Here is a 26,421-nt window from a genome sequence, read left to right as displayed (position 1 = left end):
GGCCAGTATGAAAAGGAGGAATTATTATGGCAAGAAAAATCTATTTCAACGTTTATTGGGGCACCTGAGTGACTTGTTTTAAGACAGTCTTGAAAAATTGTCCTTTAATACCAAATTCCCCTTGAGTCGCCAGTAGGTGGCTATTTATATCTTTAGTAGTGGCTTTGACCACAGAAGAAGAAGCTGCCGTAAACCTTTATACGTCCATGCCGTAAGCAAATAAGAGGAAAGAAGCTTTGTGAGAAGATAGTGATCAGTCGAGTTCTGTCCGCAGCCTGAAGCGACTGAAAACAGATTAAATGCACGTTGAAGGTGAGTGAAAAATCGCCCTGCTGTCTTTAGCATAACAACATTACCGTTATGCAGTTGGCTACTTCACTGCTAAGCTAGTTCGTTTGGTTGTAAGATAACAGGTAGCTAAGCTAACATGAAGTAGCTAATATCTAACATAGCTACGTGTAAATCATAACCCCATAAATGGACCGCACACTCGGGAATAGATATTTTAAGTTCAGAAATGTCAATATTTAGTCAGTTTTTAAAAGCGGAACATCAAAATTTATTTTTTTCCGTTCACATGACCCGGTGTTTGAGTGTGTGCCAACCCATTTGCATCGTGGACTCCATATTTAAATAACTGCCGCTAACACGCAGGTTAACTGACGCCAGCATCTGATTTGTGTTGTTTCCTTAACGATGTCTGTGATTGAAGTTTGACCACATCTGACTCTAACGACTACGCGACAGTTAATTAGCCAGGATAACGTTAACGGTAAAGTTTACTAATGAAAGAGCGGCCCATTCTTAAAGGACAGGTTCACCGTTATACAGGTCTGTCTTAAAACAACAATCAGGTGCCCAAATGAACACTGAAAGTTTTTCTTGCCATAATCGTTCCTACTGTTCACACTGACCATTAGAAGATCCATTCACGATGAATTGGCAATGTTATTGATGGGGGACAAAATCCACAGCCTTCCTTCTGTGCAAACATGTATTTGAAAGTTTAGCCTATGTGAAGCTAAAATGAAGCTACAGTCGCACAATTTAGTCAAACCAAGTAGATATCTTTGTTACAGTGTTTTCAGTCCCTCTTTTTGTTACTATACTTCCACTGCTGTTCAACAGGGAAATACTGTCTGAGGAAACACAAAGATGGAATTTTACACTAGAGAGACTGTAAATGTGGCAGATATCCACTTGATATGGCTAACTCAGTCTGCTGAAGCCTCATATAAGCTTCAGATAAACTTTAAAAGACATTGTGGATTTTGGCCCCCGTTACTTAAGGCCAATTCGTGCTTTCCGGACTTGCTGGATTGTATTTCATTGTGTCACTAATACTTTAAACAGCACGCCCACACCAAAAAAGCCCCTTGCATTGTTTTACAGCATATACATACAGTCCATGCAGTCTCAAATTTTTGGCTGTGTGCAGATGTCTGTAGAGCGATCTTCGCGGGTGGGTGACGAAATTTACATCACATTTACTCAGAAAGCATGAATTGGCCTCTACATTGAAAGTGCATTTGAAGGGTATCTTTATAGCCAATATAAACATGAGGAATGATTATAGCAAGGTAACCTCTTTCAGTGTTCAGATGTGCACCTGACTATTGATTTAAGACAGACTTCAAAAATTGTGAACCCGTCCTTTAACACAAGGGATATCACCATGTATGAAGTCTTCAAAGCATCAAGTCAGACACACAAAAGTAGCTACCTATAACGAGCTAACAGACCACTGGTCTAACTTTCTGCTAAGTTAAATTGACACCTTAATATCTCATCAAATATTGAACATTACAGGCTACGCATAGCTAGGCAGTATTTGCACGGCTGTGGGGTACTAGATTGCATTTCTCAGGTGATGAAGATATTGTTTCAGTTGATTGACTAATCGATTAATCAACTAATCGTTGCAACTCTAGTGTATATATGAATGTTTATTACTTTTTATGATAAATACCATAGATACTTATCACAACTGAATCTTGTCAGTCTAACAATTGATTTTGATGTATTTTATTTCTTAAACTGTGCAAAGTGGTTATTGATTTATTTTTCTCCCTTTTCAGACGGTTTGTAAATTATGTGGACACAGAGTCCAGGTCATCCAGGTTCAAGTTAAGGTATGTGTGAGGCTGCTCTCTGAACAGCATTATGTCAGTTACCCTCAATCATAAATGTAATGTGACGAAAAAACTTTACCTTTTTAAATTTTCTCAAAGTTTGTGGTTTTTGTTTGTCAGGACTTAAAACCTCTGTACATTCTCTTTTGCTGAAAATTTCTGTGCTTTACAAAAACATCAGTTTACCCTGATGATCCTTTCAAGACCTTAAGAGCTTTGGTTTGTTGGAACAAAAGAAGCCTTTGAATTTTGCCATTTTGAAGGGGACTATAAGCTCATGATTTAATTTCAACCAATGCGATTTTCATCAAGATATTTCAATTTTACCATTTGGAAGGAAGAGGAGATTTAAACAAAGGCAGCATTTACGATTTTTGGATGTTTGATGCTAATTTACAAATTCCTTGAGTAAATTTAAAGTAATTTACTTCACAGTAGTTGTGGAGGCACCGTTTCAAAACAGCTTATCATACTGCTCAGTTGATGCTGTGTCTGTCTATGTGGGTATCTGTCCCTTTAGCTCCGCTTCTCACAGCAGCTGCAGCCCAACTTTTGGATTTTGTTTTGTGTGGAATATTAGTGGCTTTAATTTGCCTACCATGAAACGCCTTTCACCGTTGCCATAAAAGCATTTTTCAACAGTTTGGACGGGCACGATGCCTCTATGCAGAAGCGACTAGCCAGTAACTCAGGCAATGGTGTGTACATTTTAGTGTTTGTTTTCCACACAATCGTGAGAGCTACTTGTCCAGAGCTGGAGCACTTTCTCAAGAGTTCCTAATGACATGTTTCCTGACCGATTGCTCCTGCCTCTCTGGCGCTGTTTCTTCACTCACCATTTCTTAGCATGGAAATTTCTTCATTTCTTTTACCATAAAATAAAGTATATGCTCACTGGTGAATATTTAGTGAGTCGTGGTGTGTACATTTTTCAAGCTTGGTTTTCACTGCAGGATTTAAGTCTTGGAAACGTGAAATGACAATAGATTGAGCCCAAACAATAATATGGAATTTGTCAGCATGGGGAAGTGCTTTGATAACGCTGTTTACCGTCTTACAAAACCTCTGGATGCAGTAAACAATTTTAACTAGATGTTATCAGAAACTGATTTTTGTGGATAGTTGAAGAAGAGTTTGACATTTCCAAAGCAGCAACCATGCTGGACAATAGAGAGTAAAGACCAGCGAAAGCCCGCCAAGTGTGCATTTGACATAGCGAAAGAGCCATGCCAAACCAAAGTGAGTGAAGTGAAATTATAGGCTGGTTATGTAAGGCTGTGACACCTCTTCAAGAGGGAAAATTGGACGGAAATCCTATTGAATCACTAAATTCACACAGTGGATTGCAGCCATCCGAGAGTAGGCAGAGAGCAGGAGAGTTTCTGCCGAAAACAAGCACCGAGACCTGGGGAGTCATGAGAGCAGCTGCTTGCTAACAGCTACGTGTGTTTACAGCAGAGAGCAGGAGGGAGGACAGACGTCTCTGCTACTCTGTGCTCAGACGCTGCTGCTGCGGACGGTCACAGAGCAGACACTTTCAGTTTATAGTTGCAGCATCATTGATAACACGCTTAGTATTTTACAAATTATAGTTTTTTTTATTTGATGAATGTGGGCACTGGTACATGAAAATGAACCAAATGGGTTTTATTTTTATGAAAAAAGCAAAACAATGGTGGGCAAGTAGTGTAATCAGTGTATGCCCGAACACTGTGTATCACCGGTAACAGCTTTACACACAGCAACATGTTCCCAAGCCAACTACCTTTTTCTGGTGGAAACCCTGAGCTCTCATATGCATAGAGGTCCAGTACAGAGTTAAATCGTCCTGTCGTGCAAATGAGCAACAGAGAAATGCAGAATGCATTAAAGAATGCACATGGTATCAGAAGAACTTGCGATTTGAGCACTGTTTATTTCAAATTTTAATATTTGCTACATTTGATAATGAATTTACCACATCGTTTGTATTTGACTGAATTTTTATGTGATTTCTGATCTGCAACTTTTGCTCCACTAAAACTTTTTATCCATCCAAGGAATTTTATCTCTTCTATTAACTCACTGATGTTTCAGAATCGTGGACGACCATTTAAAGACGCTTAGAAGCAAACAAAACAAACTTTTTCAAGCATTTGAGACGTACGAAGAAAGAACCGGTAAACCTTTGGATCAAGTCATGTCTCGCCGAAGAAGCCGCAGTGCATCTCCAGGGCGTTATTCACGCTCCTGCAGCAGTAACGATCCTAGAGATTTGGAGAGGAGGATTTTTGTTGGGAATTTGCCGACCTCTGACATGGAAAAGAAGGATTTGGAAGACATTTTCCACCCATATGGAAAGATAGTCGGTCAGTAAACACAACATAAACAAACAATAAGTTGTCAATTGAATTCATAATTTGAATCAATCAGATTGTCCCCAAATGTCACAGTGGTTGGAGTAATTTTTGTAAGTAATGGCCAAAGTGCATTTAGATGTCTAGTAACATTAACTTATTATGAGTCGTGAAATGCAAGCATATAATATTGGATATTCCTACTAATAATTTTTGGATTTATTGGTAGGTATCCAAAATGTTATTGACAAGTTTGTACCACTTAAAATTTTCCTCTTTCAGGCGTATCCATGTTTCGTGGGTTCGGATTTGTACAATTTGAGCGCATTGAGGAAGCCGAAGCAGCAAAGGCGGCCCAAAAGGGTCGAATATATAAAGGTTATAAAATAGGTAAGCCTTAACTGCAGTGGGTGTGACTGTCTGGCCAAAGAACAGCCAGCAACATGCATACAGAACACCAAATTAATGAATTAAACATATGATGGTTACTGAGTTTTTGTGTAAATACAATGACTGGGTATGATGGTGAATCCTAAAGATCTGTATCTGTGGATTTGGATACAAAAATGTCAACGCAGAAAACATAATATGGTATCTCAAGGATTAACATTTGACCAGACCAATAGTTGTCTATGGATAACTTTGAATGAAAGCTAGAGATCTTCTCAGGCATATAGTTATGTATACATACAGGTCTAGAAAAAGCACCTTCTATAAAAAGTCACTCAAATGGTGTAAGAAGCTGCATCCAATAAAAGTGGAGCCCTCCGCTTCTCCGCAATTGACCTCACAAAGTGTAGGTAATATAACCTACCACTCATTAAAATATCGATTTGTCTCTCTGACGTTTCTGCTTTAACCTTTTTGGTGCAGACATGTTGCACTATTGGCATACAACACAAATAAACAAGTGCAATATTAAATTCTGGCAAAGCTGGAATCTTTGGTTTTGTCTTATTTGCAACAGTGTCTTGGCATTTTCTTCAACATGGATTTAAATGTGTCACTAAAGTTTGACGCCAGTAGTTTTTGGAATTTCTGAAGTTGAAAATCTAATTTGCACCAGTGTTTACCCAATTTTGACGGGGGAAAAATATTTCGTTTCTTCATCTTAAACTCAATTTGACAGATTCAGCAACTCGATTTGCTGCATTTTGACCTCGTCCAGTTTGGATTTTCAAGCTCGGAATAATGGAGTTCAATTTCATTTGGATCGTGGAAGTATTGGCGCGGCCACTCCATTCTGCGTGAACACATAAGCTGATTGACATGTCACTGTTTTGTTCAACGTTTGGATTGATTTATTTTCAGATGTAAATATGGCAGTGGAGCGACGGCAAGCTAAACCTCAATCCCAGCAGAGCCCTCCACGAAGGTAAAGTAACGCGAAATGGGTGTGAAGAACTACCATCGCCTCTGAGGGGCTGGTAAAAAAACAAAAGCGTATTTAACTTTTACCACAAGTGTCATTTCCACCAGTTTGCTTGATGGAAGCTGCCGTACCATTAGATGGATTTATGAAGGTTTATGGGACAGCCAATCTTTCATCCTAAATTGACATTTCCAGATCTGTTGAAATAAAGAAAAGAGCCGTGTCTATGCTATTTTGTCTTCGTCTCAAAGGGTCATGCCTTATGACGTTTCAGCATTGGTGTCTCTGTGATATTTTTTTTTTTTTTTTTTTTTCTTTTTTTTTTTCTTTTGGTCCTGGATTTCATTTTTATAGCTACAACAGGGGTTTACATTGATACTGCATTTAGTCTGAGAAACAACTGGCCTAAAGCCCAACATGTGTATTGAAAAAACACAGGATCACAGACCAATGCAAGTGTATGATGCTTATTTTATTATCTACCTCTTCCCTATCGTAAACTTCAACAGTCTTGATACACAGTACTGTCTGGGAATTAGAGGGATCGATTTAGTGCTAGACTTTTATAAAACAGACCTTTTCCATTTAAAACATTTACTTTGAGCCTCACTGTTGATGCATTATGCAAAATAAATTTCATTTTGTTACAAGAAGATGCTTGCTAGTCCAAAAACATCCAAAATCTTTTTCTGACCGCTTTTCCTTGACTTCAGTGGAAGACACATTGAAGGAGAAGACGTGAGGGCAAATCATAAAAGTTTTGGAAAAGACACAATGCCGAGAGAATCCGACTGAAGTAAAACTATCGTTGTGCAACACCTGAAGCTGCTAAGAATGGCCATCATCTTTAAATGTGCTATAGCAAAGAATTGTTGGACAGTATCCTTTAGTAAAGCATGGCCCTATTCTACCCTAAAGGCAACAGAAGAGTGTGTGCTGATACATTTGAAAGTTAGCACAAACTGCTCTGAAGGGGTTAACGCTTGGATTTAGTCACTTCACGTATTTAGGAATCCAAGTCATGAAAGTCACACAAATGACCTTCGAATTGCTTAAAAAACGTCACACATCCCAATTTATAACAGCTTCATGTGTAGAAACAGTTGAATGTTCTTTACAGAGCATTTTCCTTCTTGGGAGTTCTCCGAGATGAAAAATTCGCACAAACCTGCATTTTTATTTTTATTTTTATTTTTTTTTGAGCATTTTTTGTGACCTCATATTTACAGCCTTAAAATGTGACTTACTGAAGAACAAACCTCAAATCATCTTAAGCAAGTTGAGAGAAATACGCAAAATAAACAGCCTTGTTCAAAAAAGTTTAACAACATAGGTACCCGTGTATTTTGAGGGCTGGATTTATGGTCAGTAAACCTCATATTATTAAGACATTGACATTTTTTCGTATGCGGACCACTGGACTTTCTTAAAAGATCGTTGTTGAAAGATCACACATTGGAACCTGGATTCCTGGATTGAACTCGTTGCATTTATCTGCCGGGCTATTTCCCTGTGCGAACGATATAGCTGTTTTCTGTTACTGCAGTTGTGCGTTTAAATTTTTTCCATCTTTTCACATCTAATAAATGCAGATTAATTAAAATTTACAATACAATCTGTAGGCCTATCCTCGCCAATCATGGACAGAAGTTACTGTAACCCACTGGAGTATTTCATAGGCAGTCTGAACATCAACCTTCTTGCACTAATTCATAACTTTTCTCTCAGGGCCCCGTATAGCGGTTATGGGGACAGCAAGGAGGCCCGGCCTCGGTCCCGTTCACCCGTGTATGGGCGTGATGGGGGGCGTGACGGACGCGACGGACGAGATGGACGTGATGGACGTGACGGACGTGATGGACGTGAGCCCCGGGACAGCCGTGATGGGAGGGGCTCAAGTAGAGAGCCTAGGTCAGGTGGCCACTCTCGTGATCCCGATTACCGTTACCGTGGTTCAGAGAGCAGAGACAAGGACCTCCGAAGTGACCCACGGGATCCTGCTTACAGGTGACTTCTAAATCTCAGCCCATTAGCTGGAACCGATGAATAGACAAACTCCATAGTTAAGTGGTTATGTTTTTGTTTGAACTTGAAATGTTTCCATACAGCAGAGAAGACTATGATCGATACTACCGCAGTGGAAGTGGTGCAGAAGACTTTTACCGGAGGAAGGATGAACCCTACAGGGACCCGTACAGAGATCCGTGGAACGGACGGCGTGAGCCAGAAGGTATGCATGTACAATACTAATACTAATTACTGCTAAAGGTCGTTATTACGTTTACCTACTCTTAGTTGGTCAGAGTACTGAACCACATGAGACTAATATTGCGTTCTCACATCTGCTGAAGGTGAGGGGAGCCAGGCAGTAACCGAACAGAAGTCTGTTGTACTTGTAGGCTATCCCCTGAAAGGCAAAACACAGGAACTTCCTGTGTTTTGGTGCCACGATGGTGGTGAACCAGTCGCCTGGCTCAACCATTTCTGGGAACCTCCTGATGATTAACATAATGAATGTATTGCGGGCAATGCACTTGTTCAGAATATGAGAGATCCAAAATGGGTCTGAAACCTCCCATCCTCTTGGGAACCAGGAATTACACAGGGTAAAACCCCTTTTGTCTGTCATGAGTGGAAACGATAGACTGTGGAGAGAAAATCTATCTCCTCTTGGAGGATAGATTTATCCCCTTGATGTCCATGAATGGAAGAGGGACACGGCAGAACTGGAGAGAATAACCCAGTCTCAGTGTTCTGTTCATTCATTCTGTCAATGCGCAGCTGCGTCGACATTCCTTGTGAAACTGCATCAGAGGGAGGAGCAGCGGCCTGAAAGCTTTGATATTCCAATGCGGCCCACCCTGCTGCTAAACCTTCCATAAATGGAAATTTGACCCATGGGGGGCTGGTGTGGAAAGGGCCAAGCTGGAGTTGACGTCCGTGAACGCATCACCGTCAGCTGCCCTGTAATCGTCACAGCAGCTGGCTTCATGTCACTGTGTCCAGCCATCTTTTTATTTCATCCTTGGACTGCTTTTTTAAAAGGTTGTTTTTAAAGTCTATCTAGAATTGTATTCAAATGCAGGAAATCATGCTGACATTATACTCTGTGGTACCCTCCCCAACAGCGGATGATCGTGCTCGACCAGAAGAGCGTCGGCGTAATGAGTTGTATCGACAGTACTATGAACAACTCCAGCGGCGCTACGAAACTGACCGTCCTGTTGACTGCTCTGTGATTGTCGTCAACAAGGCACAGAAGTATGTCCACTCTCTGTTCTTTATGGGGAAAACAGAACTCAAATCAGAAGCGTTTTTGTAAATCAATCAGTACATAGTATGTTTTCATTTCATATTGCTCCTGTGTGTGTGTGTGTGTGTGTGTGTGTGTGTGTGTGTGTGTGTGTGTGTGTCTCTGCCTGGCTCTGTGTACCTTTGCTTCAAAAACAACTGTAGGGAGTATGCTGAGACGGTCGGGCGGAAAGTCCGTGACTTGGGCATGGTGGTGGACCTGATCTTCCTCAACACAGAAGTGTCACTAACTCAGGCACTGGAGGATGTAGGCCGAGCCCGCACACCATTTGCCATCATCATTACCCAGCAGCACCAGGTTCACCGATCCTGCACAGTCAACATCTTGTTCGGGACACCTCAAGGTAATGCAAGACAGTGTGCATTTGGTTGGACATTTGTTGGATCTTAAGCTAGCTTTAAAATTAGTAACTCCAAAAGTAAACAGCACAGTATTACAAAAGATTTTTTTTTTCTCACTGCCGTAGAGCATCGAAACATGCCAATGCAGGATGCCATGATGCTAGTTGCCCACAACTATGACACCTACAAAGTTGAAAAACGTGAAAAAGAACGTGAGGAGATTGCCAGGAAGGCTGCCAAGATGGCGGACGATGTGTTACTCCGGGAGCCCGACAGAGAGAGCCATCCGATTTCTGTGCTCACTGCCATCACACTGCTGTCTGAAAACAGGTATCTGGTTTAATATCTTCTAACATCTTGAATAACTAATTTCTTGAATTAATGTGTAGAAATTGGAGCTGAGGAGAATTTAAAGTGTAATGTAAAATTCCGTAATACCTCAGTTACAGTTTGCATGCTTAGAAGATTATAATTTCAATCACTCAGGCTGCACTTGGAATCATTTCTTTTCTGTGTGGTTGCTGGGTAGATTTGTAACTCCAGACGAGCTGGATGGTCTTGTTGCATATCTGAAGGAAAAAAGAGCACGGCTGCTACGAAGCACTGCAGACCCTCATGCAGGTAAGAAGTCCTTATTTGGAAAAGGATCATTAATGTTCTGCTAAAGTTGATTTTAATCAAATTATTGGTGTACTTCTATGGTTTTCTGTGTTGAATGCTGTATTCTTGTCCGCAAAGCAACACATTTTTATCTGTGCACTTATTACCCTACAGCTGCAGTCCATGCTGCACCTTCTGCAGCATCACATCATGACCTTCCGCCCTCGGCTGCAGGACTGCCTCCATCCCACTCTACTCACACACCGTCACAGTCCAGCCACCTTGGCCTGTCAGCTGGTCCAAGTGCCTCAACTAATCCCAGCCACCAGCAGGAGCTGCAGGCTAAAATCCTCAGCCTGTTCAACAGCGGCACCGGAGTGTCAGCAGCCTCTGGAGGTCCACCCTCCTCCACCTCCTCACAGTCCCAGTTGTACGGCTCCCTCGGCCCATCCCCTCTCCAGAACCCATCTCGCCCACCCATGCCTGGCCCTCCTTCAGCTGGATCCCAGGGGTATGGTGCCCCATCAGTCCGCATGCCAGTCACACCAGGTGGTCCGAGACCCCCCAGCTCTACTTCAGGTATCAATTTTGACAACCCGAGCGTCCAGAAAGCTCTGGACACCCTCATTCAGAGTGGACCGTCTCTCAACCACCTGGTGGGCAGTGGGGCCTCTCAACCACAACCACCAAGGCCGGCACCCGGCATGGGCCAGATCCCACCCATGTCTATGTATCCTCGACATTACTGACGGGTTGTAGTGAATGAATCTCCTCTCCCTCCGATACAAGTAGACACCACATCAATTTTCTGTGCAGTGAATTTACCAGCTGAATATACGTAGACTGTAGGGATGTTTTATAAAAGTTTTTAATTTTATTCTGGACCTTGTGTTTAGTTGGTTAAACTGGCCTGTATTTTCAATGGTTATGAGACAGAAGATCATTGTTCAGTCTTCTTACTTTTGAGTGAAACTATGAGGCAATGTTGCATGTGTACAGTAAGTTTTGGTGCAAGTTGAACCCCTTAGTTCTTTTCCAACCATGATCTGTTGTGTTTTACAGTTTTTGCACAGTGTCTTTGTAATTTGGAACATTTTCATTGTCAAAACAAGACGTGATTAAAAACTCCAGACAATTACTGTAATAAAATGGTATTGGTTTATTGCATTTTGTGCTGATAAATCTATAAAATGGAACAGTAAGCATTTAATATAAGCATTTGAAATGTAGGATAAAACTACTTTTTCCTCTTTTTAGTGTACAATAGATTTTTTTTTAATTAGAGAATATTAACTTACACTGACACAAAAAAATAAACACCTCCACACTAACTGTATTTGATTTATTTACACGTAGCCCCCTCCCACCCTCGCCCACAAACACACACCCCCCTGTGGGAGTGAAGAGGGAGTAAAAGCAGATGCTGCCTTTTTCTACAACTTAAATCCAAATTGTGGATTTCCAGGCATTTCTGATACTTTGACACTTCTGATTCTTCTTGTTTTTCCACATTGAAATAGTAATTTAATCTCTTGGCTAAAATTTTTGTAAGATTTGGCTTTCTGGGTGGAGGAGGGATTCTGGGAAGGCTCACCTCACAGATTGAGTGACAAACACTATAATTATTTGTATGACTCAGCAAGAGTAATATGGGTGCCATTTAAAGTTTTAATGGCAGGATAGTCAGAGTCCCTGGTAGAGGTGGAGAATACCATCTACTTGGTCTTTTCTGCATTTAAAACTTGTCTGTGATTAAGGAGTGATAATTGGAAAGCATCAAAGGAAGGTGAGTCAGGGCCTGGGCTGGGGTGGAGCCTTGGGCATATAAAATTGTATCATCTGCAAAGAAATGGACATTGAAGCAATAATTAGGACGAATTATGTTATCAATGTATAATGTAAACGGCAATGGACCAAGGATAGACCCCTGTGGCAACCCATTTTTGATGGTAAGATAGCGTGAAAATGTAAAATGCTCAAATGAATTGATTTAAACAAAATCAGCAGTTAGGTCTCTGGGTTATTGCAATTTAAAACTGCGGCAAAATGATGAGAATTAATCATATTTTATAGTCAGAGCTGTCAGACCTCCACAGCTGGATGCAATACATGTGTGTTCCACCAGAGATGACAAACATTCAGATGAAATAAGTGACTGCTGACACCTCCAGTGGTTTATATAAAATAAATATCTGATAAAATGAAAATTACCAACAGGAGAACAATATTGCACAAAATCATACAAAACTCTAAGACTTTGTCCACAGTGATAGAACAGTGTACTACAAAAGACAACAATAGCAGGTTACAGTGTCTCTGACTTCAGTGATAAACATTTAATAAGGCCCATCCATTCGCAAACTCAAAATCCCCTATTACCTTATGTAAGACTACTTGAGAAAGATTGAAATATAGCAACAATACAGTGAACTCATACTTTTTCTTATTTTTTGCGAAACACTTGTTGTCAAGGTCTAGCCATGTCGTCATGTGTACAGTGAACACTCCTGAGTTCTCAAAATCTGTAATTCAATGAGAACATTTGACAGCCATTTTTTCTCAGTCAACACCTTGAACATATAAGTCATCACTATAGAAACCACTAAAACAAATATTGTCACAAATAATCGTGGTGATAGGAGTAAAGAAGTATTATTAAAGTTGCATAATATAATATGGGAAGTGAGATCCTTGCCCACTCAATGGAAAGAATCCATAATTATTCCTATCTTAAAACCAGGTAAAGATCCAAGTTTGGAAGGAGTTATAGGTCGATAGCTCTAACATCTCATGTAGGCAAAATTATGGAAAAATGATTAATGACAGGTTATTTTATTATTTAGAAATCAAACTTTGATAACATTAAAATGTTATCAAAGTGGATTTAGACAAGGAAGAAGCACTATAGATCCTGCTCTGTGTTTAGAACATGAAATTAGGAAAGCTCATGTTAACAAACAAAGTGTAGTGGCTGTATTTTTCAGTGTTGACATGATGTGGAAAGAGGAATTAATAGTAAAGTTGCATCAAATGGGAATAAGAGGAAAAATGTATAGATGGATTAAATGTTTTTTAATTGATAGGATCATCTCAGTAAGAATAGGAAAAGATTTTAGTGGGAATTATTTAGTAGAGAATGGAACTCCTCAAGGTAGTATTGTAAGTAGAGATGCATCTAAAACATTGTACAATAGAGTAGGGGTAGTGTTTATCATTCAAGAATTAAATGTAATGTCAAATAAAATGGTTAGTGACAATCTAGCAGTATATACAGTGGAAGTGTTAGCTAATCTACTAGCTCTAAACTGGATAAAGGAAGTCAAACCAATCAAAGTTTTGATAGGTTCTGATTCCGGTAGGGTGCTAATAAGTATTAAATCCATGTGGTCAGATACAAGGCGAGACATAGTACTTGACATAGCTCAAACAATATTCAGTATTAAGAGGGCAGGAATAGAAAATAAATTCATGTGGATTCCTGCACATATTGGTGTGGATGTAAATGAGCAGGGAGATAAATATGCAAAAGTAGCAACAAGAAAAAGAGAAATAAGTATAGTTGTAAAATATCGCAAGGCTGAGGTTAAAAGTATAATCAAATCAGAAATGAAAAAGAAATAGCAGGAAGAGTGGGATAGAGGAAATAAGGGCCGATACAACTGTATTACAGCATTCAAAGAAAAGTAGGAGAAATGAGAGGAAGCAATAGAAACAGAAATAAGGAGGACATTATATCAAGGATGAGGTTGGGTCACACCGGTTTGAACAGTACATTAAACTTAATGAATAAGCATGCTACAGTTAGATGTGAACAGACTACAGGAAACGGTGGAACATGTATTTTCATTCTGTCCTAGATATCAACAAGAGAGACAAACACTTAGAATTACACTTCAAAGGAGAAATGTTGGAGTTCAGGTGATTTGGGGTAAAAAGCTACATTCAGATTTTTAGAATATACAGAAATTAATAGGAGAATGTAATGTAATAGCATAGTAACCGTTCTGATCCACAATCCAATCCAGAGGGTGGCGATAATGGGCCTAAAAGCTGTTTGACAACCGCCGTTAAACAACAGACGGACTAGTAGTAGAAGAAGAAGAGAAGCTTTGTGAAAAGACAGTAGTCGCGACCTGTCTGTGATCAGAAGCAACTGAAAACGGACTAATTACAGGTTGAAGGTGAGTGAAAAATCTTCCTGCTGTCTTTAGCATAACAACCGTTATGTAGTTGGCTAGTTAACTAAGCTAAGCTAGCTCGTTTGGTTGTAAGATAACAGGTAGTTAAGCTAACATGAAGTAGCTAATAGCTACCATAACTTCTACTTGTAAATCACACTCCGGAATATACATCTTAAGTTCAGTGATGTCAATATTTAGCTAGTTTTTAAAAGCAGAATATCAAAGTTTATTTACATGATCCGGAGTTTTGAATGTATGTCACGCCATTTGCATCATGGACTCCATATTGAAACAACTGCCACTAATATGCAGGTTAACTGACGCCAGCATCTGAGTTGTGTTGTTTCCATAACGATGTCTGTGACTGAACTTTGATCACATCTGACGCTAATGACTACGCGACAGTTAATTAGCCAGGATAACGTTAACGGTAAAGTTAGCTAATGTAAGAGCAGCTCATGCTTAAAGGACAGGCTCACCATTGTACAAGTCTGTCTTAAAACAACAGTCAGGAGCCCAAATGAACACTTTCTTGCTATAATCATTCCTACTGTTCATACTGACCATTACAAGATCCATTCATAATGCATGCACAATGTAAGGGACAAAATCCACCACCCTCCTTCTGTGCAAAAATGTATTTGAAAGTTTATCTGAAGCTTAAATGAAGCTACAGTCGTCCAAATTAGTCAAATCAAGTATAGATCTTTGTTACAGTGTTTTCAGTACCAAAGTCCCTCTCTTTGTTACTATAGGCTACTTCCACTGCAGCTCAACAGGGAAATACTGTCTGAGGAAACACAAAGAGGGAATTCATGCTTTCCAGACTTGCTGGATTGTATGTCATTGTGTCACCAGTACTTCAAACAACACACCCACACCAACAAAGGCCCTTGTATTGTTTTACACTGGGCTCTTATCAATCTGAATCAGTGCAACTGAGGATGCCGATAAAAGAAAAGCGACAGATTAATAAGGATAGGAATAAAGTACATACATACAGTAGATGAGACAGGCATTCATGTTTGCTTTTTATAACACATGTGGACGTCCGCAGAGGGATCCTCACAGACGTTAGCGGATGACCAAATTTACGTCACATGGACCCGGAAAGCATGAATTGGCCTTTACGTTGAAAGTGCATTTGAAGGAATAGCCAGTATGAACAGGAGGAATGATTATAACGAGGTAATCTTTTTCAGTGTTCAGATGTGCACCTTACTGTTGTTTCAAGACAGACTTGAACAATTGGTCAAGCCCAAGGTAACGTCCTCAAATGACTTTTGTCCCGACCATCATTCCACAACCCAAAGAAATTAAGTTTACTATCATAGAAGATTAAATAAACTAGAAATTATTCACATTCGGAGTTTTTTTCTTAATTACTCACAATGATTAATTATCAACACAGTTGCTGATTAATTTTCAGTCGATTGACTAATTGACTTATCGTTGCAGCTCTAGTGTATGTTTCTTATGTCTTATTTTATGATAAATACAATAGATATTTATCACAACTGAATCCTGTCAGTCTAACAATTGATTTTGATGTATTTTATTTCTTAAACTGTGCAAAGTGGTTATTGATTTATTTTTCTCCCTTTTCAGACGGTTTGTAAATTATGTGGACACAGAGTCCAGGTCATCCAGGTTCAAGTTAAGGTATGTGTGAGGCTGCTCTTTGAACAGCATTATGTCAGTTACCCTCAATCATAAATGTAATGTGAAAAAAAAAAAAAAAAAAAAAGTGAAAAGAAAACTTTACTTTTAAATTTTCCCAAAGTTTTTGTTTGTCAGGACTGAAAACCTCTGTACATTCAATTTCGCTGAAAATTTCTGTGCTTTACAAAAACATCAGTTTACCCTGATGATCCTCTCAAGACCTTAAGAGCTTTGGTTTGTTGGAACAAAAGAAGCCTTTGAATTTTGCCATTTTGAAGGGGACTATAAGCTCATGATTTAATTTCAACCAATGCAATTTTCATCAAGATATTTCAATTTTACCATTTGGAAGGAAGAGGAGATTTAAACAAAGGCAGCATTTACGATTTTTGGATGTTTGATGCTAATTTGCAAATGCCTTGAGTAAATTTAAAGTAATTTACTTCACAGTAGTTGTGGAGGCACCGTTTCAAAACAGCTTATCACACTGCTCAGTTGACGCTGTGTCTGACTATGTGGGTATCTGTCCCTTTAGCGCCACTTCTCACAGCAGCTGCAGCCCAATTTTGTTTTGTGTGGAATATTAGTGGCTTTAATTTGCCTACCATGAAACGCCTTTCACCGTTGCCGTAAAAGCATTTTTCAACAGTTTGGACGGGCACGATGCATCTATGCAGAAGCGACTAGCCAGTAACTCAGGCAATGGTGTGTACATTTTAGTGTTCATTTTCCACACAATCGTAAGAGCTACTTGTCCAGAGCTGGAGCACTTTCTCAAGAATTCCTAATGACATGTTTCCTCATCAATTGCTCCTGCCTCTGTAGCGCCGTTTCTTCACTCACCATTTCTTAGCATGGAAATTTCTTCATTTCTTTTACCATAAAATAAAGTGTATTGCCTCACGTCTCTAGCTTTATAAAGCCAGACTGCATCTTTCAAGCTCGGTTTTCACTACACGATTTAAATCTGGGAAACGTGAAATGACAATAGATTGAGCCCAAACAAACACGTGAGATTCGTCAACATTGGGAAGCGCTTCAATAACGCAATTCACCGCCTTATAAAACTTGTGGATGCAGTAAACAATTTAAACTAGATGTTATCAGAAACCGCTTTTTGTGAATAGCTGCGATTCGAGCACTGTTTATTTCAAAATGTAATATTTGCTACATTTGATGAATTTGCCACAGCATTTGAATTTGTATTGACTGAACTTTTGTGATTTTTGATCTGCAACTTTTGCTCCACTAAAACTTTTTATCCATCCAAGGAATTTTATCTCTTCTATTAACTCACTGATGTTTCAGAATCGTGGACGACCATTTAAAGACGCTTAGAAGCAAACAAAACAAACTTTTTCAAGCATTTGAGACGTACGAAGAAAGAACCGGTAAACCTTTGGATCAAGTCATGTCTCGCCGAAGAAGCCGCAGCGCATCTCCAGGGCGTTATTCACGCTCCTGCAGCAGTAACGATCCTAGAGATTTGGAGAGGAGGATTTTTGTTGGGAATTTGCCGACCTCTGACATGGAAAAGAAGGATTTGGAAGACATGTTCAACCCATATGGAAAGATAGTCGGTCAGTAAACACAACATAAACAATAAGTTGTCAATTGAATTCATAATTTGAATCAATCAGATTGTAATAGAATGTAATATTGGATATTCCTACTAATAATTTTTGGATTTATTGGTAGGTATCCAAAATGTTATTGACAAGTTTGTACCACTTAAAATTTTCCTCTTTCAGGCGTATCCATGTTTCGTGGGTTCGGATTTGTACAATTTGAGCGCGTTGAGGAAGCCGAAGCAGCAAAGGCGGCCCAAAAGGGTCGAATATATAAAGGTTATAAAATAGGTAAGCCTTAACTGCAGTGGGTGTGACTGTCTGGCCAAAGAGGATAGGCTTTTATGTACAGCCAGCAACATGCATACAGAACACCAAATTAATGAATTAAACATATAATTGTTGCTGAGTTTTTGTGTAAATACAATGACTGGGTATGACGGTCCAATAAATGTGGACCTAACGATAAAAGTGGAGCCCTCCGTTTCTCCACAATTGACCTCACAAAGTGTAGGTAATATAACCTACCACTCATTAAAATATCGATTTGTCTCTCTGACGTTTCTACTTTAACCTTTTTGGTGCAGACATGTTGCATTATTGGCATACAACACAAATAAACAAGTGCAATATTAAATTCTGGCAAAGCTGGAATCTTTGGTTTTGTCTTATTTGCAACAGTGTCTTGGCATTTTCTTCAACATGGATTTAAATATGGCACTTAAGCTAGACGCCAGTAGTTTTTGGAATTTCTGAAGTTGAAAATCTAATTTGCACCAGTGTTTACCCAATTTTGACGGGGGAAAAACATTTCGTTTCTTCATCTTAAACTCAATTTGACAGATTCGGCAACTCGATTTGCTGCATTTTGACCTCGTCCAGTTTGGATTTTCAAGCTCGGAATAATGGAGTTCAATTTCATTTGGATCGTGGAAGTGTTGGCGCGGCCACTCCATTTTGCGTGAACACATAAGCTGATTGACATGTCACTGTTTTGTTCAACGTTTGGATTGATTTATTTTCAGATGTAAATATGGCAGTGGAGCGACGGCAAGCTAAACCTCAATCCCAGCAGAGCCCTCCACGAAGGTAAAGTAACGCGAAATGGGTGTGAAGAACTACCATCGCCTCTGAGGGGCTGGTAAAAAAACAAAAGCGTATTTAACTTTTACCTCAAGTGTCATTTCCACCAGTTTGCTTGGTGGAAGCTGCCGTACCATTAGATGGATTTATGAAGGTTTATGGGACAGCCAATCTTTCATCCTAAATTGACATTTCCAGATCTGTTGAAATAAAGAAAAGAGCCGTGTGAATGCTATTTTGTCTTCGTCTCAAAGGTTCATGCCTTATGGCGTTTCAGCGTTGGTGTTTCCATGATTTTTTTTTTGATTTTTTTTTTTTTGTCGAGGATTTCATTTTTTAGCTACAACATGCAACTTTCTGGCGGAAAGGAAATGTAATATAAGCATGAAATGATATTCCTACCCTGCCACACATCCATTAAACAGGTCAATGTTAAAACATGACACTGAACTAATTAGGGGTTTGCATTGATACTGAATTTAGTCTGAGAAACAACTGGCCTAAAGCCGAACATGTGTGTTGGGAAAAAAAATCATATTTTGATGTAGACAGGCTCCATTGAAAAATTAAAGGTACCCTGTGGAATTTTTGTAAACACTTGTTTACATTTACTGTTATTCACCAAAATGTGTGTATCCTTGAGGCTCGATAACTGATGAAATAATTTTCTTTCTTTCTCCTAAAACATAAAATTACTTAAAGAATTAGTATTAGACATTTTTAACATTTCTTGCTTGCTTGCTAGCTAGCTGTCGTTTGTGGTGCTATGCTACATTTGTTGACATGCAACCACCAGCAATCAATGGAACAATGTAAAACCAGGGGCAGGACTGCTTATCACATCACCTGCACGAGCACAACTATACTAACACAAGGATGACTCAGTCTTAAAAGCATTGCTCCATAGTGCTACTAGTGGTCAAAAACTCGACAAGGTACCTTTTTTTTTTTTTTTTTTTTTTTTTAAATCAGTACATTTCCAATGTTGGCCAGTTATTTTCAGTCGTTTTCAGCAGGTTTAGCTTTGATTCTTCCCCAGTTTCTCAACACTATCAGCAGCTCACAGCTGGCCTCTCTGACGCAATGCACATTCACAGCAGATGATTCTGTACATATCGCAAAACATCTCACACATTATTGAGAAGCTTATTTTATGGAGATTCAGTTACGGGGTAGGTCGTACACATGCATACACAGGATCACAGACCAATGCACGTGTATGATGCTTATTTTATTATCTATCTCTTCCCTATCATAAACTTCAACAGTCTTGATGCACAGTACTGTCTGGGAATTAGAGGGATCGATTTAGTGGTAGACTTTTATAAAACAAAGACCTTTTTCATTTAAAACATTTACTTTGAGCCTCACTGTTGATGCATTATGCAAATTGAATTTCATTTTGCGACAAGAAGATGCTTGCTAGTCCAAAAACATCCAAAATCTCTTTCTGACCGCTTTTCCTTGACTTCAGTGGAAGACACATTGAAGGAGAAGACGTGAGGGCAAATCATAAAAGTTTTGGAAAAGACACAATGCCGAGAGAATCCGACTGAAGTAAAACTATCGTTGTGCAACACCTGAAGCTGCTAAGAATGGCCATCGTCTTTAAATTTTGCTCATCCTTTAGTAAAGGATGGCCCTGTTTATCGTACCCTAAAGGCAACAGAAGAGTGCGCATTGATACGTTTTTAAAGTTAGCACAAAGTGCTCTTAAAATGGCTAATACTTGGATTCACTTCAGTCACTTCACTTATATAGGAAGCTAAGTCGTGAAAGCCACACAAATGACCTTCGTCATACATCCCAATTTTTCGTCATATGTAGAAACAGTTGAATGTTCTGTTCGATATAGAACATTTTCCTTCTCGGAAATTCCAAGGTGAGAAATTCGCGCAAACCTGCATTTTGTTTTTTTTTCCAGGCATTTCTGTGACCTCATACATTTGCATTACAGCATGCAAATGTGGCTTACTGAAGAACAAGCCTCAAATCATCTTAAGCAAGTTGAGAGAAATGCGCAAAATAAACAGCCTTGTTCAAAAAAGTTAAACAACATAGGTACCCGTGTATTTTGAGGGCTGGATTTATGGTCAGTAAACCTCAAATTATTAAGACATTGACATTTTTTCGTATGCGGACCACTGGACTTTTTTAAAAGATCGTTGTTGAAAGATCACACATTGGAACCTGGATTCCTGGATTGAACTTGTTGCATTTATCTGCCGGGCTATTTCCCTGTGCGAACACTATGGCTGTTTTCTGTTACTGCGGTTGTGCGTTTAAATTTTTTCCATCTTTTCACATCTAATAAATGCAGATTAATTAAAATTTACAATACAATCTGTAGGCCTGTCCTCACCAATCATGGACAGAAGTTACTGTAACCCACTGTAGTATTTCATAGGCAGCCTGAACATCAACCTTCTTGCACTAATTCATAACTTTTCTCTCAGGGCCCCGTATAGCGGTTATGGGGACAGCAAGGAGGCCCGGCCTCGGTCCCGTTCACCCGTGTATGGGCGTGATGGGGGACGCGACGGACGAGATGGACGTGACGGGCGTGAGCCCCGGGACAACCATGATGGGAGGGGCTCAAGCAGAGAGCCTAGGTCAGGTGGCCACTCTCGTGATCCTGATTACCGTTATCGTGGTTCAGAGAGCAGAGACAAGGACCTCCGAAGTGACCCACGGGATCCTGCTTACAGGTGACTTCTAAATCTCAGCCCATTAGCTGGAACCGATGAATAGACAAACTCCAGTGTTAAGTGGTTTGGTTTTTGTTTGAACCTGAAATGTTTCCATACAGCAGAGAAGACTATGATCGATACTACCGTAGTGGAAGTGGTGCAGAAGACTTTTACCGGAGGAAGGATGAACCCTACAGGGACCCGTACAGAGATCCATGGAACGGACGGCGTGAGCCAGAAGGTATGCATGTACAATACTAATACTAATTACTGCTAAAGGTCAATATTACGTTTTCTTACTCTTAGTTGGTCAGAATACTGAACCACCTCAGACTAATATTGCGTTCAATGGTTAAAAAAAAAAATCCTGAATTTCCTAATGCTCCCAATTTTTTGGAATTCCCTACAAATTGGTGTCAACTGAATAGCATTTCATCCTATGAGTTATTTTGTAGTTTTGGGGATCATTTGTATGGTTTGTATCATTTTGCTTACTAGCTCAGTTGTGGAGATGTGGGTCTCTAGGGCAAACAAACTTAAATTATTTCCCAATTTAAGTACATTTTTAGAGATAAAAATGAAAGTGCACGTCCATGACATTTTGTTCCAGTAATCCCTTTAATTGTAAAACCTTTCACACAACTGCAGTATTTATTGTATGCCAGAGTTAAATTATTGAACTGAACAATGCAAAAGATCTATACAACATATAGCATGATTGACTGATTATGATAATTAACAAGTAAGTTTTGTTCTGTGTGTTTGGACATCACTTTGCTGTACACTTTTTTTCTTAACTCTCTGTTGTCAGTAATGCTGTGATGTAAAGCGTTGATTGTTACATGTTCAGGTGTAATTAGAGATTTTTGTGCCTTTTTTGAAATTATCGTTAAAATTTGTTTGGGTTCTTTTTATTTAATCCTTGGACTGCCTTGTTAGAAGGTTGTTTTTAAAGTGAATTTTGCAGGAAATGCTTATGCTGACATTATACTCTGTGAATACCCTCCCCAACAGCGGATGATCGTGCTCGACCAGAAGAGCGTCGGCGTAACGAGTTATATCGACAGTACTATGAAGAACTCCAGCGGCGCTATGACACTGACCGTCCTGTTGACTGCTCTGTGATTGTCGTCAACAAAGCGCAGAAGTATGTCCACTCTCTGTTCTTTATGGGGAAAACAGAACTCAAATCAGAAGCATTTTTGTAAATCAATCAGTACATAGTATGTTTTCATTTCATATTGCTCCTGTGTGTGTGTGTGTGTGTGTGTGTGTGTGTGTGTGTGTGTGTGTGTCTCTGCCTGGCTCTGTGTACCTTTGCTTTAAAAACAACTGTAGGGAGTATGCTGAGACGGTCGGGCGGAAAGTCCGTGATTTGGGCATGGTGGTGGACCTGATCTTCCTCAACACAGAAGTGTCACTAACTCAGGCACTGGAGGATGTAGGCCGAGCCCGCACACCGTTTGCCATCATCATTACCCAGCAGCACCAGGTTCACCGATCCTGCACAGTCAACATCTTGTTCGGGACACCTCAAGGTAATGCAAGACAGTATGCATTTGGTTGGACATTTGTTGGATCTTAAGCTAGCTTTAAAATTAGTAACTCCAAAAGTAAACAGCACAGTACAAAAGATTTTTTTTTTTAATCACTGCCGTAGAGCATCGAAACATGCCAATGCAGGATGCCATGATGCTAGTTGCCCACAACTATGACACCTACAAAGTTGAAAACCGTGAAAAAGAACGTGAGGAGATTGCCAGGAAGGCTGCCAAGATGGCGGACGATGTGTTACTCCGGGAGCCCGACAGAGAGAGCCATCCGATTTCTGTGCTCACTGCCATCACACTGCTGTCTGAAAACAGGTATCTGGTTTAATATCTTCTAACATCTTGAATAACCAGAGTTTCTAAGGATCCTTAAAAGGATTAGATTTTAAGGATTTAGGGTCTTAAAATGTCTTAAAAAGTTTATAAGTATTTTTAATTATGGTAGGTCTTAAATTTTGAGGTGATGCCTAGTTGCATGAGAAATATTTCCCCACAGGGTTCACCTATTTAAATATGGTTTGGTTTTTGGTTGTGACTTCCCCAGACCCCCCTGGACCTCTCCGACCCCCTTAGGTGACTATGTGCCTTCAGCACTTGTAGTTGCGGACACCACTACAGAAATTTCAGCCAAACATTTTTTCTGACCAGCATACATGCAATAATGTTTTTATTGGGCTTCTGAATGTGCATGAAGAGAGGGGTGTACTTGTTTTGGTGTTTAGTTCAAATATCAACGATGTTTATCCAGAATGACTGACTGTACCTTTTTAATGTGAAGAATTAACCACAGCTGACTGTGAGAACACACAGAACAGCCTTTTTGTCTTATACAATGTTGTCAAATTAACAACAATAACAATTCCAAGTAAATTGTTATCAAAATTTAAATTAAAAACCTATTTCTTAACACAGAGTTTTATCTAATGCAAAGTGTAGCACTGGGACACAGTTCATTGCATTTGCCATTAATTTGATTACTTTATAAGATTGTGCATATGATTGTTACATGGAGATTCAAACATAAAGCTCAGCCCTTGTGCATTTGTTTTGCTGTGGAAAGGGTATTAAATTTTCTCTGTCAAGGTCTTAAAAGCATTAAATTTGATACCTGATAACTAACTTCTTGAATTAACGAGTAAAAGTTGGAGCTGTGGAGAATTTAATGTGTAATGTAAAATTCTGTAATACTTCGATTACAGTTTGCATGTTTAGAAGATTAGAATTTCTATCACTCAGTCTTCTCCTGCATAGTTTTATAATAATGGAATCATCTTTTTTCTACATTGTTGCCGGGTAGATTTGTGACTCCAGAGGAGCTGGATGGTCTTGTTGCATATCTGAAGGACAAAAGAGCACGGCTGTTAAGAAGCACTGCAGACCCTCATACAGGTAAGAAGTCCTTATTTGGAAAATATTATAGCCCTTTTCCACAAGTTAACACAGTTCTCTGGGGTCTTAATAAAATGACATGCTTTGGTCAAAACACCACAAGGATCAAGCTCCACAGCAGCCTTCTCATCCAGTCTAAACAGCCTTGTTCAGAACGGCCCGTTTGAGTGGAAACTTAATTTTGCTGTGATTTGATTGCAATTAACTGATCAAAATGATGCCAAAATAACTATCATGGATTTGTAAAAAGTCTGAATTCATCCTTTGTCAGGTCTGTCCGCAAGACAACAAGCAAACAAATTGTAAAATGCTTGTTTTCTGAATGGAGTTCAGATTGATCAGAAGTATTCTAACATTGTAGCTGCTCCATCCACACTCAAAACAATGTCATCTAAAGGTATAAATATGGCATCAACATTATTGTTTATACACATAGATATCTGCATACTTTGTAACTTTAAAATTATATAAAGTCACCGGCATTTAAGATGTTTATTATTGATGACAGAAGCTGAGGTGGTGTGTGACTCCGGTGTTAGCTCCAGTTAGGTTGAGAAGCAAGATTGAAGACAAATCCACTTAATCCCAAAAGTTTAAAAAACAAACTCCTCCTGCTGATAAACTGCTCCGGATCAGAGCAGAATCAGGTGTTTATTCCTCCAGAAGACAAGACAGCAGCAGCAGCGACGCAGGACTATTTGGTTCTCTCCTGCAAAGCTCGCTGGGACTCAGCAGCTGTCTGTCGGCAAGCAGCAGTGAATTTTTTGCCCTTAATTTAGCTTAGCCTGGCCTCGCCCCATGTGATGTAAGAAGGAGCATCAAATCTGAATGACTTGTTGAATCACAAGAGTACAGAGCAAGCCAGCCCACGCCAAACTGACTGGGTGGTCTAATTTCACAGTTTGTGTGTCAGTGGGCACATCAGAGACCCAAATACATACACACAAGCACTGACAAGCACAAATGAGTTTTTCATAATATGGCCCCTTTAATGTTCTGCTAAAGTTGATTATAATCAAATTATTGGTGTACTTCTATGGTTTTCTGTGTTGAATGCTGTATTCTTGTCCACAAAGCAACACATTTTTATCTGTGCACTTATTACCCTACAGCTGCAGTCCATGCTGCACCTTCTGCAGCATCACATCATGACCTTCCGCCCTCAGCTGCAGGACTGCCTCCATCCCACTCTACTCACACACCATCACAGTCCAGCCACCTTGGCCTGTCAGCTGGTCCAAGTGCCTCAACTAATCCCAGCCACCAGCAGGAGCTGCAGGCTAAAATCCTCAGCCTGTTCAACAGCGGCACCGGAGTGTCAGCAGCCTCTGGAGGTCCACCCTCCTCCACCTCCTCACAGTCCCAGTTGTACAGCTCCCTTGGCCCATCCCCTCTCCAGAACCCATCCCGCCCACCCATGCCTGGCCCTCCTTCAGCTGGATCCCAGGGGTATGGTGCCCCATCGGGCTGCATGCCAGTCACACCAGGTGGTCCGAGACCCCCCAGCTCTGCTTCAGGTATCAATTTTGACAACCCGAGCGTCCAGAAAGCTCTGGACACCCTCATTCAGAGTGGACCGTCTCTCAACCACCTGGTGGGCAGTGGGGCCTCTCAACCACAACCACCAAGGCCGGCACCCGGCATGGGCCAGATCCCACCCATGTCTATGTATCCTCGACATTACTGACGGGTTGTAGTGAATGAATCTCCTCTCCCTCCGATACAAGTAGACACCACATCAATTTTCTGTGCAGTGAATTTACCAGCTGAATATACGTAGACTGTAGGGATGTTTTATAAAAGTTTTTAATTTTATTCTGGACCTTGTGTTTAGTTGGTTAAACTGGCCTGTATTTTCAATGGTTATGAGACAGAAGATTATTGTTCAGTCTTCTTACTTGTGAGTCAAACTATGAGGCAATGTTGCATGTGTACAGTAAGTTTTGGTGCAAGTTGAACCCCTTAGTTCTTTTCCAACCATGATCTGTTGTGTTTTACAGTTTTTGCACAGTGTCTTTGTAATTTGGAACATTTTCATTGTTAAAACAAGACGTGATTAAAAACTCCAGACACAATTACTGTAATAAAATGGTATTGGTTTATTGCATTTTGTGCTGACAAATCTATAAAATGGAACGGGTATCGCCAGAAGCCATAGAGATATAAGCATTTGAAATGTAAGATAAAACTACTTTTTCCTCTTT

The 26,421-nt window shown here is 39.9% G+C and overlaps 1 protein-coding gene across 1 annotated transcript; it reads left to right on the top strand.

The window, feature by feature from the left end:
* The first annotated feature begins 167 nt into the window (after positions 1-167).
* ncoa5 (nuclear receptor coactivator 5) lies at positions 168-26,324 on the top strand. Its single transcript, XM_042407078.1, has 22 exons — positions 168-312; positions 2,079-2,132; positions 4,209-4,480; positions 4,751-4,858; positions 5,780-5,843; positions 7,569-7,847; positions 7,949-8,070; positions 8,969-9,101; positions 9,297-9,496; positions 9,620-9,824; positions 10,024-10,122; positions 15,884-15,937; positions 17,405-17,517; positions 17,689-17,796; positions 18,531-18,594; positions 21,045-21,296; positions 21,398-21,519; positions 22,293-22,425; positions 22,617-22,816; positions 22,939-23,143; positions 24,126-24,217; positions 25,330-26,324. Exons 3-22 carry the CDS (start codon positions 4,312-4,314, stop codon positions 25,902-25,904), a joined length of 3,297 nt encoding a protein of 1,098 aa, XP_042263012.1. The 5' UTR covers positions 168-312; positions 2,079-2,132; positions 4,209-4,311; the 3' UTR covers positions 25,905-26,324.
* Positions 26,325-26,421: the final 97 nt, after the last annotated feature.

This window comes from Thunnus maccoyii, chromosome 3 (genome assembly GCF_910596095.1).
Source record: "Thunnus maccoyii chromosome 3, fThuMac1.1, whole genome shotgun sequence".
Lineage (NCBI taxonomy): Eukaryota > Metazoa > Chordata > Actinopteri > Scombriformes > Scombridae > Thunnus > Thunnus maccoyii.
Note: the sequence above shows the minus strand (reverse complement) of the source record. Positions and strands in the feature narration are given on the sequence as shown.

Coding starts and splice junctions, on each gene's coding strand:
- ncoa5 (XM_042407078.1), top strand. CDS start 4,312: ATGTCTCGCCGAAGAAGCCGCAGTGCATCTCCAGGGCGTTATTCACGC. Junction 7,848..7,948: donor CCACGGGATCCTGCTTACAG/GTGACTTCTAAA, acceptor GTTTCCATACAG/CAGAGAAGACTATGATCGAT. Junction 23,144..24,125: donor ACACTGCTGTCTGAAAACAG/GTATCTGGTTTA, acceptor GTTGCCGGGTAG/ATTTGTGACTCCAGAGGAGC.